The 18,040-nt window shown below is 37.4% G+C and overlaps 1 protein-coding gene and 1 long non-coding RNA gene across 3 annotated transcripts in view; one reads left to right on the top strand and one right to left on the bottom strand.

Annotated features, from left to right (window-relative positions):
* LOC123615897 (uncharacterized) overlaps positions 1–18,040 on the top strand; it is a 132,834-nt gene that overhangs the window by 12,396 nt on the left and 102,398 nt on the right. The window lies entirely within an intron of this gene.
* Positions 1,593–12,592, bottom strand: LOC105066483 (solute carrier family 7 member 13). Of its 2 annotated transcripts, none has more exons than XM_010951840.3 (4): positions 11,792–12,592; positions 9,934–10,065; positions 4,478–4,839; positions 1,593–2,112 (listed from the first exon to the last, which is right to left on the bottom strand). In XM_010951840.3, the coding sequence occupies exons 1-4, from the start codon at positions 12,474–12,476 to the stop codon at positions 1,819–1,821; spliced, it is 1,473 nt and encodes a 490-aa protein (XP_010950142.3). In that variant the 5' UTR covers positions 12,477–12,592; the 3' UTR covers positions 1,593–1,818. The 2 variants fall into 2 exon arrangements, with proteins under 2 accessions (XP_010950142.3, XP_074211011.1); XM_074354910.1 differs by having other exon boundaries at positions 4,478–4,593.

The following is an 18,040-nucleotide window of genomic DNA, read 5'->3' as shown; positions in this document are numbered from 1 at the left end:
CATCTTATTCCATATAAACCCTAAACATCTCCTTTTCTTTTTAATAAGCCAGTGAGACCTGAGGGTGACGAGGAACCATGGAGTAATAAACTAGTTTGTGTTTGGGACTAGTTTGTACTTGCTTGTGCCTGCTGCGTTGACACCAGCTGCCAAGCTTAGAGTCTTTCTACAGTCAGATGACCCTTACCCTTTCCCAACCGCTCTGTAGAAGTGTGAGGTGGCGGGCTATCAGGTCTCTCTCCTAGAGTGACACGCTTGGTGTATCCAGTCCCATCTGTCCCATGCACAGCCAGATTTATCTTCCTGGGATGTCCAGAATCTACAAGACCATCTGTAGTCGGCCAGCCTTGTGCCTGTAAGGTATTTTGCGTCTGCAGAAAGTGTTAGATGTCGTGTTTTCCTTTGACTCGTGTTCTACAAACCAGAGTCCTTATTTTTAAATTGAAGTACCGTCAGTTACAATGTACCAATTTCTGGTGTACAGCACAATGTCCCTGTCATGCAAACACATACATATATTCATTTTCATATTTTTTCATTGAAGGTTATTATAATAAGCATAGTTCCCTGTACTATACAGCAGAAACTTTTTAAAATCTATTTTTATATATAGTGGCTAACATTTGTAAATCTCAGCAGACTCCTTATTTATCATTATATAAAACATCAAAATTTAACTCAAAGGCCTGCATTGTAGAGCATTTGAATCAACTTCCAAACAGAATATAGGCTATCTGCCCTTCAGAAACCTGCTATTTGTGAATTTCTTTGCCAGACACATTTTGTCCAAAACCTCACTGAGACAACATTTGAAAGGAAGATATGGGCTCTGATTTATTAATCATTTACTAGGTCATTACAAGCCTACATGTGTTTTTTCCTGTAGTAAGCTAGTCCAAATATATATGCTAGACCCAATTTTGTCTTCAAAAGTTTTTGTCTTAGCCTAGGTTCTCTGGTACCTTTTTGCCTTCTCTAGGATTTAATTTTCATCTTGCTTGAATCCTTTCAAAGCTATCACTAAAAGTGGTTTGCAATTATGTTTGGAATAGTGATGTCCAGTCATCAGTATCCAGTGTGTTGAATATGGGGACATTTATGTTGACCCTGTTAAGGGCATATTGACAGAAGCAGTTTCAGAGAAGTCAGTTAAGGTGTGAAAGAGGATAGATAATTGGTAAGAGATCGTGCAGGCTGTCCTTTGGTGCTATCTCTATAAAGCATTCCAGCCTCAGTCACACCAAAACACAGAGCTGCAATCAATGATGGGATATTTCTGAGGTGTTGCAAAGAACCCAAACTGAGGCAAAGTATCAAGGGAGATGAACAGCTGCTGTTCATTTACTTATTCCCTCATCCATCCATCAGACATTATTTTTTAAGATGTCTGTTCTTATCTACACACTTGTCTTGGGGGTGTGTATACAAATTTAAGTGAATGAAATTTTTTTTAATGAAAAAAAAAGAATAAGGAACAATCTCTTCCTTAGAGGAGCTCACTGTCTTTAGGGAAAAAAGTTAACTGACAAGTAAAAACAAGTGTGAACTGTGACATAATAAGCTCAGAAGCATCAATGCACAAAAACGGGACATCTACTCCAGCCTCGGAGGACTGGGATCAGCACGCTTTATTGGGGGGAAGTAAAAGGCTTCAGTTACAAACAAGGAGAGTTAAGATGTGAAAGTTCCGGGCATTAAGCGTCTTGTGCTGGTTGTGTTCTACATGCGCAGCACACGTATACACATATAAGGAGTATTCCTCTGGTTGAAAAAGAAAGATGCTTTTAATAAATCAGTCATTCATCCAATATGCATAACTTATTCTTTTTTTGCTGGAGTTTCAGGTGGGTTTTTCTGTAGAGTTTCTTCTGTTGAAATATATTCATCAGTGTCATCAGCAGGTGAAACATTTAATAGTAACTGTAAAAAGCAAGTTATCTTGTTGAAATATGTAGAACCCAAATTGAAGTGAACAAAAGGCAAATAAAACAAAAGTCCACTGAGGATAAACAGAAGAACGTAGATATGGTGCATCTGAGGAGACTTGATAACTGGTGTCAAAACCAAGAACAAAGACACGGCTATGGTTCCGAATACAAATGGCAAACGTACCTGAGAACAAGCATAAATTTGTATTAGAGTGGACTTGGAGGTTATTATAAACAATAATGTAAAACATTTTGTCTACAAACATTTGTTTAACAGGGAGGAAGTTGGTTTCATTGATAAGAAATTTTTAACAGGTCTTCCTGAGGTTTATATAAGAGAAAATAATCTACTGGTAGTCTCTTTGGGGTGTGAAATAGCAGAACTGAAGGCTTTTACTTAGTAATTTTATTCTTTTGCTGAAACTCGCTGAGTTTTTCATCAGTCCATGCTACTTGCCCATTCAGGTCTCTTGAATGAAGACATTATGAAACATTCCATACTGTTACCATAAAGCATTTTTTCACCCCCAATTTTTCTGTCTTTTCTATCTCAAGCAATGTCAAAATGAATGTTTTCTGCACCTTAACCTAATATAGTATCCATTTATAACCTAATATATTACCCATATATAATTCATTTTGGCACATTTTTAGCATAGAAGGACCACAGAGTTTGGATTCACTTTCTCTTATCCTCACTTTTCCCTTAAAATGGGCCTTGAAGGAAGGAGGGTACAGCTCAGGGGTATACGCATGTGCCTAGTGTGCATGAGGTCCTGGGTTCAATCCCCAGTAGCTCCATTAAAATAAATAAATAAAAATCTAATTACCTCCCCCTTAAAAAAGAATTTTTAAAAATGGGCCTTAAGAATGTATCTTTCAAAGTAATTTGGACGATTAAAGAATAAACAAGCACATACAGTTAAATATGTAATGAAAGCACAGTACCTGCGGACAATGAATCCTCAGTTAAATGCTGCTCATTATTGCCTATTACTGCATCTCATGTAACTATCTTCTCTTCCCTGTTAGACTATGAAGTTGTTGATGGCGTTATTAACGGCCAACTTATCTACACATCGTGCCTTCCACCCTTCATAGCAGCTGCTTAGCACGTAGTTATTGAATCATTAAATGGCTCAGATGCAAGATTATCATTATCTTTCCCTTTTTTTTTTCTATTTTGAAATATGGATTTCTGGTCCTCAAACTAAGAATTAGAGTTGCCAGGGATGATGTCCAGGAGTCTGAATTTATGAAAGACATTTCAAAGTTATTCTTTTTCACAGGAGAGTTTGAAAATCTTAGCTCTAAACTGTGTTGGTTTTCTTTTTTTTAACTTTCTAGCTTACCCTCTATCTTTGTGTACTGCTGAGGTATAGCTGTGGGAATTCTGTTACTCCTTTTCCCTTACATGTAAGGTACATTGTAAAAGGGGGCCCTTGAATGCTTTTAGAATATGGTTCATTGATAGAGCAAAGATTGCTTGTTAAACAATTAAAAAACACATTAAAAAAACACATAGGCCTAACAATAAAAAATGCTGTATAGCAATCATGCATTTACAAGTTAATGACTAACCACTAAGTCAGCTTAAAACTTTCTAGCCTGAGGGGAAGCATGGTCTTACAAAGCCTGAGTATTTGTAAAGAAAACTAAATAATCTGCCTAGAAACACAAGTATTTCTGATACAAATATTAGAAAGAATACTCTTCAATGAGTCTACATAGAGAGACAGTTGTACAACATAAAAATATATCAATCTCCTTGCAGTACATACAGGGATGAGTTGCCAGAGGTGGTTTGGGTAAATCTGCAATATAGATGAATGGGCTACAGTAGACAATTAGAATAAAAAAAAATCTTCCAACAGCTTATGTGAAGCATTTCAGATGTAGTTCACATAGAGAAAGTTTTCGGTAGCTTGAGGAACAGGCAGAATGCTGATCCCTCTGTCCGTCTCCCATAGATGTCCTGCCTCTGAGCTAAGCTTCTGAGAGATGAATGAGTTTGTGATTGCACTCCTCACAAATGTCTAGAGTGTAGCTCTTTTACATTGGCCATTAAAGCTGGAGCCTTATACACTGATAGACATTTGAGGTGAGAAGCTTGAAAAATCCTGGGCAAGCCTACAACGTCATCTAAAGTAGTATCATTCAGAGGGCACTCACGGAATCACTGGCCCTGGACATTGGTCAATCACTTCCACTGAGACCTAGTACAAAAACATCATACACCCCATGTACAGTCCCTTTTGACTCAAATTTCACTAGTTGTATTATAATATAAAAAAGCCTAAGGGTCCTCTGCTTTTTCTAACAAGGACCAGTCCAGTGCTTTCTCTCCTGAGATTTCAAATTGAAAATGGTCTAAGACTCTCATGAGCCAGAAAGTATAAAATCTGTTCTCTAGATTGGGTATTCCTAAAATGGTCTGACCATGGGCTAGAAAGATTTTATGTGCAGATATGAGAAAAAAAGTACTAAAAGTACATAATGCGTCTTAGAAAGATGAAGGGAATTTTTTTAATTTTTGGGGTTTGATTTACCTTATAAGGTCTGGATAGGTGGGGCTCCTGGTATCTCAGTTTAAGCAAGCCTGTCATCATTAGACCAAGTTGAATCCAGTCTGTGAACCCCACGTAGTTTATTAAAAGGATTAAGTCTGAGGGTATAATTAAAATGGAGGCAAAGATGAGCATCTGAATCACAGCTACAATTGGACAGGACTGGATATTGAGAGTTGAGAAGATCAAAGGTAGCTGGCCCTGTTGGCTTGCCATATACCACAACCTTGATGTTGAAAATACGGTACAGTTAAGGGAGCTAACTATTGAGGAAGAAACACCAATTGAAATGGCCCATTGCATGGAAGGGATTACTCTATCCATCCAGGTGATCGCAACAGCATCTGTAAAAAAACAATTAGAGAAGCCACTAATTATATAACTGACATAGTATTTTTAATCAACCAACTTAACAAATATTAAATGGTAATTGTAGCAAAGACAAAGGACTGGTGCAGTAGGCTGAAGTCGCCCTTTATCAAAATGAGGAGGATCCCTTCTATCCCTGTTTTTTTTTTTTAAGTTTTCTAAAAATCATGAATGAGTGTTGGATTTTGTCAAATGCTTTTTATGAATCTCTTACTATTATAATGTGATTTTGGTCTGTTGTGTTAATACAGCAAAACATTAATTGATTTTGGGATGTTAAGCCAACCAGTGATAAACCTCACTTGTTCATGGTGTATAATCCTTTTTGTATGTTGCTGGACTCAATTTACCAATATTTTTAAGAACTGTTGCATTGTAGTGCATAGAGCAATACATGTTGTATGTAACATTTGTATGTAACTTTCTTTCTTTGTGAAAAGAATTATTCTGGCTTTGGTATCACAGAAATACAGGTTTCGTGAAACACCTTGGGAAGTGTTCCCTTTTCTTCTATTTTGTGAAAGAGTTTGTTTAGGAGTGACATTATTTCTTTCCTCAATGTTTGATACAATTCGTCAGTGAAGCTACTGGAGCCTGGGATTTGATTTGTGGGAAGATTTTTAAATTATTCATTCAATTTGTTTTCTTAATATAGATCTATTCAGATACTCTATTTCTTCTGGAGGCCAGTTTTGTTAATTTAAGACTTAAAACAATGTATCTTAGGGGCACACAGCTACTCTCTCTTTTCCCATGGCCTTCCCTTCCACCCTTTTCCTCCTCAACTTCAGGTGTCTTCAGGAGAAAGGTAATTAGGGGTCTGATTGAGGTCTCCCTGACCTAAAGGCTATACCCATCCAAGTATGCTGGGAAACTTTATGGAGGCTTTTGGATACAGGTTCCCAAGTTATCAGCAAACCCTGTGCTGTGGACTGAGGGCTAGATTCAATAAAGGGGAATTGGGTAGAATTCATAGCACAGAAGGGAAGCCCTCTATCCACAGATGCTCCTTTGTGAATAAAGCCCTTTGGGCCAATTCAAAGCAGTATATTTTCATGACTTCCACTGTTGAATATAGTATTGGTATTGATACTTTAGATGCTTGGACTATGAATGATCAAAAAGTCCAGAGGTGATTCTCCTGTTCAGGTAGAGATGCATGTAGAGAGTGCTAGTGGGACATGTAGGTTCCTTCTGAACCCCTTTTCTCCTCCTTCCTTGTGTGGTTCAACAAAACAATATAATATCTCAGTAGGAGAGACACAACAAACCTGATTGAAAACTTAAAGGCAGCAGGGTGAGTAAAAGATGCAACATTTCAATATAACTATTACTGTATGGCCAGTGACAAGAACTACTGGAAGCTGGAGCTTTATAGTGGATTATTAGCAAGTGATTAATTGTTGCTCCTGATTGAACTGGTCAGTTGTAGTCCTGGTTGTTCCAGAACTTGTGACTGTAATGGAAACCACTGTATCGACTGATGTCATTGGTATTCTGTCTAAAACATTGCCAACACTTCTTTTCTACCCCACTTGCTCCTAAAGACCAAGACAAATCGTGGCAAGACCTTCAATATACTTTCCCAGTATTCCCCTAGGATTCCTAAACTCCCCTGCTATTTGCCACCAGTGGTGTTCAGAATTTTGCAAGAGTGCTCTGCCCTCTGATATCCAAAGTTTACTCTGTAACGTTCATGTACAGTTGGCTGGCAAGTCAGAATCCGCAGTCTAAACAGACCTGAGTTGGTTTTATTATACCTCTACCAACAGGATGAACCCCAACAAAATTTAGGATCCTGCTTGCCAAGTAGGGTTTCTTGGGAACATGTGTAGGTAAAATCACAAAACTTTGTCCCTCTGGCGGTCAAGAATAAAAATTGTCTCTGGTCCCCTACTACTAAAAGGAGATCCAGCACCTTATGGATTCTTTGTATGTTGTAGATAGTATGTGTCTCACTTGGGCATTCTACTTGGTCTTCTGTATCAGCTAATTCACAGATTGATATCCTTTGAGTAGAGGAACAAATCGACAGGCTATATTGAAAGCTGCCCAGCAAGCTGTGGCACACTGTCTACCTCTGGGGATTCACAGAGATAATTACTCCTTTGGCCTATAAGTCTATGTGATTGATGATTTTTCCTATTGTATCCCCTGGTGAAGAGAGGCACTTTATAGCTGGAGGTGGCCCTGGAGGTTTTTGACTTGTTTCCTTCATGACACAAGTACCAGGTGTAACCCTTTAGAGAAAAATATTAACTCGATTAAATTGGACTTAATTATTAACAAGGTGTACAGAGCCCAGCAGGCCTCTCCTACCCAGTGGGGATGGCATATTCAGGAGCACAGCTGGCCTGGCCCAGTGGTGTCTTGGTTTCGCATGAAAAAGTGTGAGCTATATCCCAGTCTGCTGACTGAAGCGGAGCTGCTGGCTCAGTGGGGCCCTCTGTTCACAAGGGTTCCTGTAAATGTCTGGGTGTGGTCCACTGACGGTTTAGCTAAGCCAAGCCCTGTGGTGCCCAGTAGGTGGCTACAGCTGTTAGCCTCAGCACCAGCTACACAGAGTGGAAAACAGACATTCTGCTCAGTAATGGGTAACCAATCATCAGATTGTTCAGTCAGGAGCTGTGATTTGTTTCCACTGTTTATGACCCCAGTCTGTAGTTTTCCAAGTGACAGACCAAACACCCAGGCCAGTGGCAATAGTTCAAGTCATTAAAAATAAAGCAAAGTTCATCAGAGGGCAAGTTGGCCATGGTTAGGAAGATAGCCTTAAGTTCTGTCCACTGAGCCCCTTCCCTGTTGGGAGTAACTGGAAGCAAACTATTGATTGCTATTACGCTATCCAGATTGCCACGATTGATGTCTGAATTCATCATCTTTCTAGACGTGGCAACACATTTACCATCACATACTGGACATAAGGAAAAGGACTCCATATTTTTGCTACAGAGGCTAACACCGAATGCCACACTGTGACTTCTGCCAAGATTTGACCATTTGTTCACAGTGAGGGAGGCCACTTGCACAAGATGTTGTCCCTGCTCACTCCTGGCAGACAGACCACATGGCACCTTTGACTCTCTCCTGGGAGTGGCCCTTCTTCAGATCAAATTGGCTGTTCCAATTTGATCAGCCCACTCTGGCCACACAACTGTGGCCTTTGAAACTAATCTGTGTTATGTGTTTCAAAATCTGGCAATTGTGTACCCTTTTTTTTTTTTCTAGAAGGGTAAAGAGTAGACCCTGAGGGGTTGTGTATCTTTTATCACAAAACCCCATCAATCTTCAATGTATCTTTCCTATCTACCATTTGAAGACATCTGATATTGTTCAGTGTTTGTATGGCTTCCTCAAAAACGAACACAAAAATATTTCTGACTTTGCCTCCCTCGCATTCATCTGGTCCATACAACTTGGTCAGGTAGTCTGGTCACTGAATATAACCATCCCTAGAAAGTGATCATCCACTCTTGGCTGCTTCTGGGGTGATGATTAGGGAAAATAGGATAAGAAGTTATATGGACCTATTTTGGAAACTCAGGAGGCTTTCCTGGTCACTGCTGGGTTTTGTTTCTTCTTTTCCTCACACAGCAACCTCAATCTCACCTGGTTGGTATAGCCTCTTGCCAAAAGGAAGCCAAGAGGATTCAAAATTAATTTTGATTCATGTACCTGGATTCTCTTGTTGTATTGTTGTGGTCCTAGATTATAAGGATAATTACCACTTTGTTGAGTACACTGTTTGCTAAGTCGTCTTATAGTGGAAATTGTGGGTCCCCAAGAGGGAACATTTAGACTCTGGGAAATACAAGAATGAGAAGACAATACTGATCTTTTGTCTTTCAGAGCCATTCCTGGGACCCTCGTCCTGAAGGAAGTCTTATAAAAGATACTGTAAAAGATCTGAATTCCCCGAGGTTGGTGATCTTCTACTCATGTGGAAGTATCACCTGGGTTTTTTTGCTTTGTCTTGTGGGAATTGAGGTTTGGGGAATCAGCATAAAAATGATATTTTAGCTACTGATATTTTTATGAAAAATAAATTGTCTTTGTCTCCATTGCCAGCATCCATGAAACTGTGCCAGGCTAACTTGTAAGCTTACAATTAGGGTTGTATCTCAGATTCTTTATATTTGTTGAGAGTCTTGTGATCTCTTCTTTGACCTCTGGGTTATTTAGAAGTGTGTTGTTTAATTTCCAAATATGTAGGATCTCCCAAATTACATTCTGTTGTTGATTGTTGTTTTGTTTCTATTGCTGGTGAAGGAAATATTTTCGATGACATAAATCTCAATTTTTTCTTAAGACTTGTTTTATATCCAAGCATCATCCTAGAGAATGTCCCATAAATGCCTGAAATAAATGTATATTCTGCTTAGGTTTGGGGGAGTGCTCTGTAAATGACAATTAGATCAGTTTGATTGATTGTGCTGCTCAGATCTTCTATGTTGGTCTATATTTTCTATCTTGTTATTGAGCAATATATTGACATTTGCAACTATGGTAGTTGAATTGTCTGTTTCTCTTTTCAGTTACATTAATATGACTTCATGTATTTGGGGGCTATGTTATTAGGTGTGTATACATTTATAATTGTTATATCTTTTTTGTCCTTTGGCCCTTTTATCATTATGAAATGCCTTTCTTTGTCTCTAGTACCTTTTTTTTTTGTCTTAAAGTTATTTGTCTCTTATTAATGTCACTGTTCTAGCTTTCTCAGTTACTGTTTGCATGTATGTCTTTTTCCATCCTTTTACTTATATTTAGTTGTGGTTTTGACTCTAAAGTGTGTCTCATTTAGGCAGCATATAGTTGGATTGATGACTTTATCTAGTGTGACAATCTCTGTCCTATTGTGGTGTTTAGCATAATCTCGTTGAATATTATTGATATTGCTTGACCTTTTAAACTTTTCTCTCTAAATCAGTCAATCAATAACCCAGACATGAGCCAATTTAGCATAATTCTCTTAAAGTATGCAAAAGGATTCACCGTATATTAGAAACTCCCTTTATTCAGGGAAATGAAACAGGGAGTATCTTTCCTCTGTTTCTGTGTCACCATACCTGAGGATATGATTTCCCTTGGAGTCAGGACTGCTATGTAGGAAACATTAACCAGTAAGTAGATCAGTGCCACAAGGGTAAGTGCAGTAATCACACATTTGGGGATAGTCTCACTAGGGTTTTTCAGCTCTCCTGGAAAAAAAAAAAAAAGCCACTCATTAAAAAATGATGAATTATATAACCTTTGAAAGTGGTTTCAATGTTAACATGTATTAAGAAAAAGAAATGACTGCATGCAGCAAGAGTTCGTTTTTGTTGAATGTTTATTTACTATGTCTTTGGTAAACTATTGATTGTAGAAGCAACAGCATTGTGCTAATTTCTGGGTTTCAAAGTTATATATCTGTTATACTCAACATGAGCCTCTTGGATAAGAAAGCAACTCAGAAAACCTGGGTTCTAGGTCAGGAGGGCTGGAACAAATCTTCCTTTCCCTTACGGCCAACACTGTAGAACTATAACTGGGTGTTAATGAAGATGTGGAACAGCTTAACTGGTCACAACATCCCAGGACTTTAGGATAGACTCTCCTGCTATTTTTACTCCTCGGATTAAGTCTCTACACTAGTTAAACCTTGGATTAAACTTGAGTGTATATTGCCAACACTGAAACTGACATAGGTGTTTAACTGTTTGGAAAATAGAAAACTATATTATTAACTCACACTATGCAACTCCTTCAAAATAATTCATGTGTATTAAAAAGTAAAATATAAAGTAAGACAATACAGATTTAGAGAAAGCAGCACAGACACATATTTATCTAAATCTTGAGATTGGGAAAGACTTCTCAAGTATGAAAACAATGAAAAATTAGAAGATTGATAGTTTGATACTATAGGTATTAAAATCCTAGTCTTAAAAATCTTATGAAGAAAAATTGTAAAATCCAACAAACTGGGAAAAATATTTACATGTCTTACAAAGAAGAAATGTAAATGGTCATGAACATTTGCAAAACTCTCCCCTCCCATTAGAAATTGAAGAAAAAGTGAGTTCTAACACTGAAACTTGATTTCCACAAATCTAAAGAATGTAAAAAGGTATGATAATGCCAAGAGTAGTCACTTTAATTCACACTGGTAGATATATTTGTAGAGCCTTTCTGCAAGACAATTTGGCAATATTTCTCAAGACATTTCTAAATATTTGTTTCACTTTGTAAGTTTACTTCAAAAATTTTTTTCTAATAAAGCAATGAGAAACCCACAAAAATCCACATAAAAGGATGCTTATTGGAACAATAAGTATAAAATTTTAAAGTGAAAAACTGGGAACAATCCTGGGATCCAACAGTGAAAAAATGTTTGGAAAATGGTCAAATTTCATAAGATAGAATACTGTGTATTCATGAAAAAACATTTATATTTAATAATATTTATGAATTCTCACTATATACTTTAAGTAAAATAAAGTTAAAAAGAGTAAATGAGCAGTGTGATCCCCACATGTGTGTATATACAAAGTAATTGGTTACAGATAATCTTTATTTTAATTTATATTTCCTGGATTTCAAATTTTTTCTCTGGTCAGGGTCTGTTATAATTAGGAATTGTAGACTATTAAAATATTTGTTCACTTAAAAAAAATGCAATTGCTGTGGAGTCCTTAAGCCATGTCAATTTTATGTTTACTTGTTTTAATTTGTAAACACCTGGAAAATATTTTGCTTTCCCAAGTTGGAAAGCCACATTTGTAGAGAGTTTAATGCATTTCTATCCATCTGATGAAAGCAACAGAGAGACACATTATAGCAAAACAATGTACTATTTCTTTCTTAGAATTAAGCTGTTTAAATTAACCACTATATTTTTATAGCCTCTTGGTATTTTTTATAATTAAAGGATAATAACTTTACCTGCTATTCGAACAAGGACTCCCCAGCCAGAATATGCATACAGTCCTTGTAAGAAGGCTTCTGCAATCTGCGAGGCATTTGGAACTTCACCGTCGAAAGCTTTCTCAAACCTGTCAAGGTTCTCCTTTCTTCCTCTCACCACCAACACGAGTCCAGTTACGGATACGAAGCAGAGAACTGTCATTTTCACAACCGTACTGACAGTCTGAAACCAAGTCACTTCCTTCACTCCTCGAGCATTCAGAATTCCCAAGCACCATAAAATGGCCAGCGCTAAACATTTCTTCGGCATCTCGGGAACAAAGCATCCGGGATAGAAAGGCTGGGTGATATACCCTGCTAGTAACAAGCCACGGGCAGCAATTCCTGCTGGGGTACTAAACAGATTGATCCAGAGATAGAAGAAAGCAATGAAAGGTCCAAGAGATCTCTTGAGGAAATAATACTGTGCTCCACTCCGAGGGAAGGTGGTCCCCAGCTCGGCGTGACTCAGAGCAGCCATCGTAGACACTACGGCGCAAGCCGCCCAAATGCTTAGGGAGACCCCCACGTTGAGCGAAGAGTACTTTAGCACCCCTTTAGGAGCAACAAATATTCCTGCACCTATTATGATACTGAATAAAAAAATTGTTCCGTGGAAATATCCTATTACCCGTTGAAGCTGAGTACTTCCTCCCATCTTCATTAATTTAATGAATTTTAAAAGCTAACATAAATTCACAGTTTTTACTCCGTTCTCGTGAAAGGCTTCAGTCAATCTTCTCACAGTTAAGTGCTTTGCTTTCCTCCTCTTGTCTTACTCAGATTTTGTTCCAGCACCGAACGTAATTAAAAAAAAATTAACTTATAAGTTAACTGAACTCAAGTTTCTGAGATCTTAATATCAGAGTTAAAATGTTTTACACGTTAAGCTTTTTAAAAGTTACGCACAATTAAACAAGTTAGACACAGCTAATTGGGAGTGAGAGATGAAAAATTCCAAGTCAGGTTTCTTCTATGGATATGTAACCTCATTAATTTTGATCCTTAAACAAACAATTCTTTAAGTTTGTACCATGAGGAAGTTTTTGTAGCATGACAAAAAGTACAAGGTTTGAATCACATGTTTGCCACTTGTTAGCCAATTTTGGTTTGAATCACACATATAGTGCCACTTACTGACAAATTTATGTCACTTAATGATTTTGGATTTTGTTGTTTTAAAAACTAGCACAAACACTCCCTATCTTATTCCCAATCTTATTTCCCCCTTAATAGAATTAAATAAGGCAATTTATTGATGAAGCAAATAGGAATACAACGCTCCTAGGAGTTATACCTAACATACCTTATGGATCCATTCATGTTAGTTTCACAATTTAGTTATTTTAATTATAACTATCTGCATTATACACAGAGAGCTTCAGGTTTTCTACAGTGCTTTAAAAACATTTTGCAGTTAGTTGCAAACTAGACTTAATTTTTGACAAACAGGTCACAGTACATATATATAGGGTTTTACATTTCCCCCCACCAATACTCTTGTAGGGGCATAATTCATCCTTTCAGCATTATTTTTTTCTATATTTTCAGCTACTTATTGATTTAGGAAAATTTTTGAGCGTCTGATTTTTTTCTAGGTACTGTGTGGATTGATACATGTACAGGAATGACTAAGACATGGTCTTGTTCACCATTTTAACCCTGATATCTGGTCCAGCTCGTGGTATACAGTACATCTCAGTAAATCTGTTGAATTAGTGATCCTTATCCTCCAGAAGCTCATATCTAAAGAAGAAGATATATATAAACCCAGATTTTTTCCCCCACTTAACCACTTTTATTCTTTTTATTAAAAAATTTTTTTAGTAACATTTTATTTTTATTGAAGTATAAATCAGTTACAATGTGTCAGTTTCTAGTATACAGCATAATGTCCCAGTCACGCATATATATATATGTGTGTGTATATATATATATTCATTTTCATTAAAGGTTATTACAAGATATTGAATATGGTTCCTTGTGCTATACAGAAGAAATTTATTTTTTATCTATTTTTATATATAGTGGTTAACATTTGCAAATCTCAAACTCCCAAATTTATACCTTCCCATCCCCTTTCCCTGGTAACCGTAAGATTTAAACCAAGACTTTTTATATACCGGTTGTGAGCTTCAACATGGTTATACTAATAATGGCTAACATTTAAATGGTACCAACTATGTGCCAGGAACTATGTTTAATACTTGTATTAACTCATTAAGTCACATCAAGCACCATTCAGTACCGATAGATGAGAAATGAAGGCGTAAGAAATGCCAAGTGCTGGAGAGGCTGTGGAGAAAGGGGAACCCTCCTACACTGCTGGTGCGAATGCAGTTTGGTGCAGCCACTGTGGAAAACAGTATGGAGATTCCTCAAAAGACTAGGAATAGACTTACCATATGACCCAGGAATCCCACTCCTGGGCATATATCCAGAAGGAACCCTACTTCAAAAAGACACCTGCACCCCAATGTTCAGAGCAGCACTATTTACAATAGCCAAGACATGGAGACAGCCTAAATGTCCATCAACGGATGACTGGATAAAGAAGAAGTGGTATATTTATACAATGGAATATATTCAGCCATAAAACCGACAACATAACACCATTTGCAGCAACATGGATGCTCCTGGAGAATGTCATTCTAAGTGAAGTAAGCCAGAAAGAGAAAGAAAAATACCATATGAGATCGCTCATATGTGGAATCTAAAAAAAAAAACAACAACAAAAAAATACAAACAAAGCATAAATACAAAACAGAAATAGACTCATAAACATAGAATATAAACTTGTGGTTGCCAAGGGGGCAGAGGGAGGGAAGGGATAGACTGGGACTTCAAAATTGTAGAATAGATAAACAAGATTATACTGTATAGCACGGGGAAATATATACAAGATCTTATGGTAGCTCATGGAGAAAAAAATGTGACAATGAATATATATATGTTCATGTATAACTGAAAAATTGTGCTCTACACTGGAATTTGACACAACATTGTAAAATGCTTATAAATCAATAAAAAATGTTAAAAAAAAAAAGAAATTTAGGTAATTTGCCAAGGTCACCCAGCTATTCACTTTAATTAATTTTGATGTGTTTGTACATATCTATTTATATATAGTTATGATTTTACTCATAAATAAATCCATAAAACCACAAGAACCCAAATAACAACTCAGTGACAATATAAACCATGAAAGTTCTTTTTTTTTTCTTGGTGACTTTTTTTTTTTTTTTTTTTGTGAATCCTGTATATACCCTATCTCAGCAGTGCCTCCTCTGTGCAGGGACTGGATTAAGACTCATGGAACACTCAACTCTGACTCACAGCTGTAAGGGCAACATTAGCCTCTCTCTCCCCTCTCTTACAAGGGGCACAGCTACAATGGCCTGTCAGTGCAGGTCCCTGCAACTCGATAAATGGACTTTAATTCTGGTCTTGGCTGTGAGCACAGTATCCTGAAGTTCTCTAAGTCTATTATCACAGTTACAAGCAAAACTCTTTGGAAATAGTCTATATTTCTTTTTCTAGCACAAAAACTGACACATAGACCAATGGAACAGAATTGAGAGCCCAGAAATAAATGCATGCATACACAGTCAACTAATATTTGACCAAGAAGCCAAGAATACTCAGTGGGGAAAGGACAGTCTCTTCAATAAATGGTGTTTGGAAAACAGGATATTCATATGCAATATTAGACCCCTGTCTTACACCACTCACAAAAATTAACTTAAAATGGGATCAAAGACTTAAACATAAGACATGATATTGTAAAACTCCTAAAAGAAAACAGAAAATAAGATCCTTGGCATTGGCCTTACCAACGATTTTTTTTTTCTTTTTTTGGAGATCCCACCAAAAGTGCAAGCAACAAAAGCAGAAATAACATCAAACTAAAAAGTTTCTGCACAGCAAAAGAAGCAACTGACAAAATGAAAAGATAACCTATAGAATCAGAGAAAATATTTGCAAACCATCTATCTGATAAAGGTTAATATCCAAAATATATAAGGAACTCATACAACTCAATAGCAAAAAAAAAAAAAAAAAAAACCAAAAAACCAAAAAAAAAAAAAAAACCAAAACAACAACCAAACAATCCAATTAAAAGATGGGCAGAAGACTTGGATAGACATTCTCCCAAAGGGGACATACAAATAGCTGACAAGTACACAAAAAGATGCTGATTGCTTTTTTATAGTTGTTTACTCATAACTCTCCCTTGGCTCTCTGTTTCTAATTCCTAAGGTAGTAATTTGTAATTGGTGTTTATGTTTGACTGTGCTTCTGCATAACTTATGCAAACTCTCTGATTGCATTAGTTTTTGATGGTTAGATATAGCAAAATAAAAATAAAAAACTAGATTATGGGAATATTTGACATATAGGAATCACAGGATCTTTGTTCTGGCCAACTGTGTAAGCTTGGAAATTTCCTCCACATTAGTTTCCATCATTTATAAATTAGTGGAATAGGACTGCATCTGTGCCTCTCAAACTGAAGTAATCATTGCTCTGATGAATGCAGGGAGTAGGTGAAGCCATGAGATAAATGTTATTCATCTTCTTGAGGTGTCAGTTCCACTCAAAGTACTCTTTTTGAGGGGGGGGGGAATTTTTTGAAGCATTTATTTAAGCATTCAGAATTTATTTGCAGCACTGATTTTAAACATGCATATATTCTGGAATAGAATGTAAAAGTTAACACTTTTTGTAAGATTAAAAAATGAATCTTAAAAGATGTAGCCTACTGAGATGAGATGGACCTCTTACCCCTGCCATCCAAAATTTGGTTCAGATATCAAGACTAATGATGGCACACATGCACTAAGAGGGTAGGAAGAGCTCATTATTTTCGTAATGAGATTTCTCACATGGGGACAGGGCAGGGTCCCAAGCAGGCCCAAAAATATCTTGAGAGCAGACAGAAGCTGCTAGTTTGGGGTTCTGTGGTGATCAGAGGGTAGGACTGAGGTGAGAGTCCCCATTTGAATGGGATGAGGCTTGTGGGATCATAAGTTCCCATTGCTGCCAATGGAGGGAACACCAGGTTTCTTATCAGCTTGTCCTTATCAGATGTGGGGCAAGAAGAAAGGCATAGTGGTGGACCTTAAAAGCAGTCAAACATCAAAATGGAGTCAGACTTTTTATTAATATGGATTTTTTTTGCATTATTAGAGTGTGTCTTTGAGCTATACCTCCAGAGCACTGCCTCCAAGATTTGATGTATTAAAACATTGTCTTCTTTGCCATTCTACAGATATTTGTGAAGTGCCTAAAATGTACATTGTTTTAGGTGCTCTGTGTATATCAATATGTAGACTAGACAAAGATCCTAGACACAGTGGAACTTAAATTCTTTTGGTATTGTTTAAAATGCATGGTTTGAAGATGAGGAGGATGGTCAGGAAATTTTTATCCTCATTTGGAATCAGTTCATGCAAAAGGCATGTTCACTGTTCTAACAGAGTGGCTATGTCTTCAACCTTCATGCCAGTATCTGTGTCCCTTCTGTGAGAAAGAGGATGGCATGGCTGGTGACATAAAAGACAGCGAAGTAAATTCTGTTATCATTCTCATTCCACAATTCAGATGAGGAATTTACACTGGACTTTCGAGTGGCACATGTTTTGATACCCTTATTCTGAAGCCGTATACAAGACCCCATGTCCCTGTACTTTGAAGTAAAAGGCTCTTGCTTTAGTCTCCCAGGCCTTCCCTGAGTCTCCAGAGGCCCCAGAATTAATGGTGAGGAAATGTGTAGATGTAGAAACAAAGATTGTCTGTTGGGCCAGGGAACTGATAACAATTCAGACTATAAACCAGCCACACAGCAGAGTCACCAAAATCTCAGTTCTCTGAAAACTATAGATAAAGGCCTTACACATACTCCTAAGTTGTTTTTACAGGAAGCAGACCCCACACCAGGTGAAAACGTTGACTACAATCATATAGACCTTAGACTGGTTGAAACCAGAAGGTTGATGATGCTTGAAACTTCACCTTGATGCAAACCAGTCTGAGAATTGTGCATGAGCTGACCGTGCACCTCCCATACACTGCTTTTAAAACCCCTTCCCTGAAAACCATCAAGGTGTTTGGCTCTTTTGAGCGTGAGCTGCCTGTTTTCTTTGCTTGGTGCCCTGAAATAAGGGCTGTGCTTTCCTTCACCACAACCCAGTGTCAGGTAGATTGGCTTCACTGTGTGCAGGCGAG

The sequence above is a fragment of the Camelus bactrianus genome, chromosome 29 (genome assembly GCF_048773025.1).
Source record: "Camelus bactrianus isolate YW-2024 breed Bactrian camel chromosome 29, ASM4877302v1, whole genome shotgun sequence".
NCBI lineage: Eukaryota > Metazoa > Chordata > Mammalia > Artiodactyla > Camelidae > Camelus > Camelus bactrianus.
The sequence above is the reverse complement of the archived record's forward strand: the minus strand, read 5'-3'. Positions and strand labels throughout refer to the sequence as shown.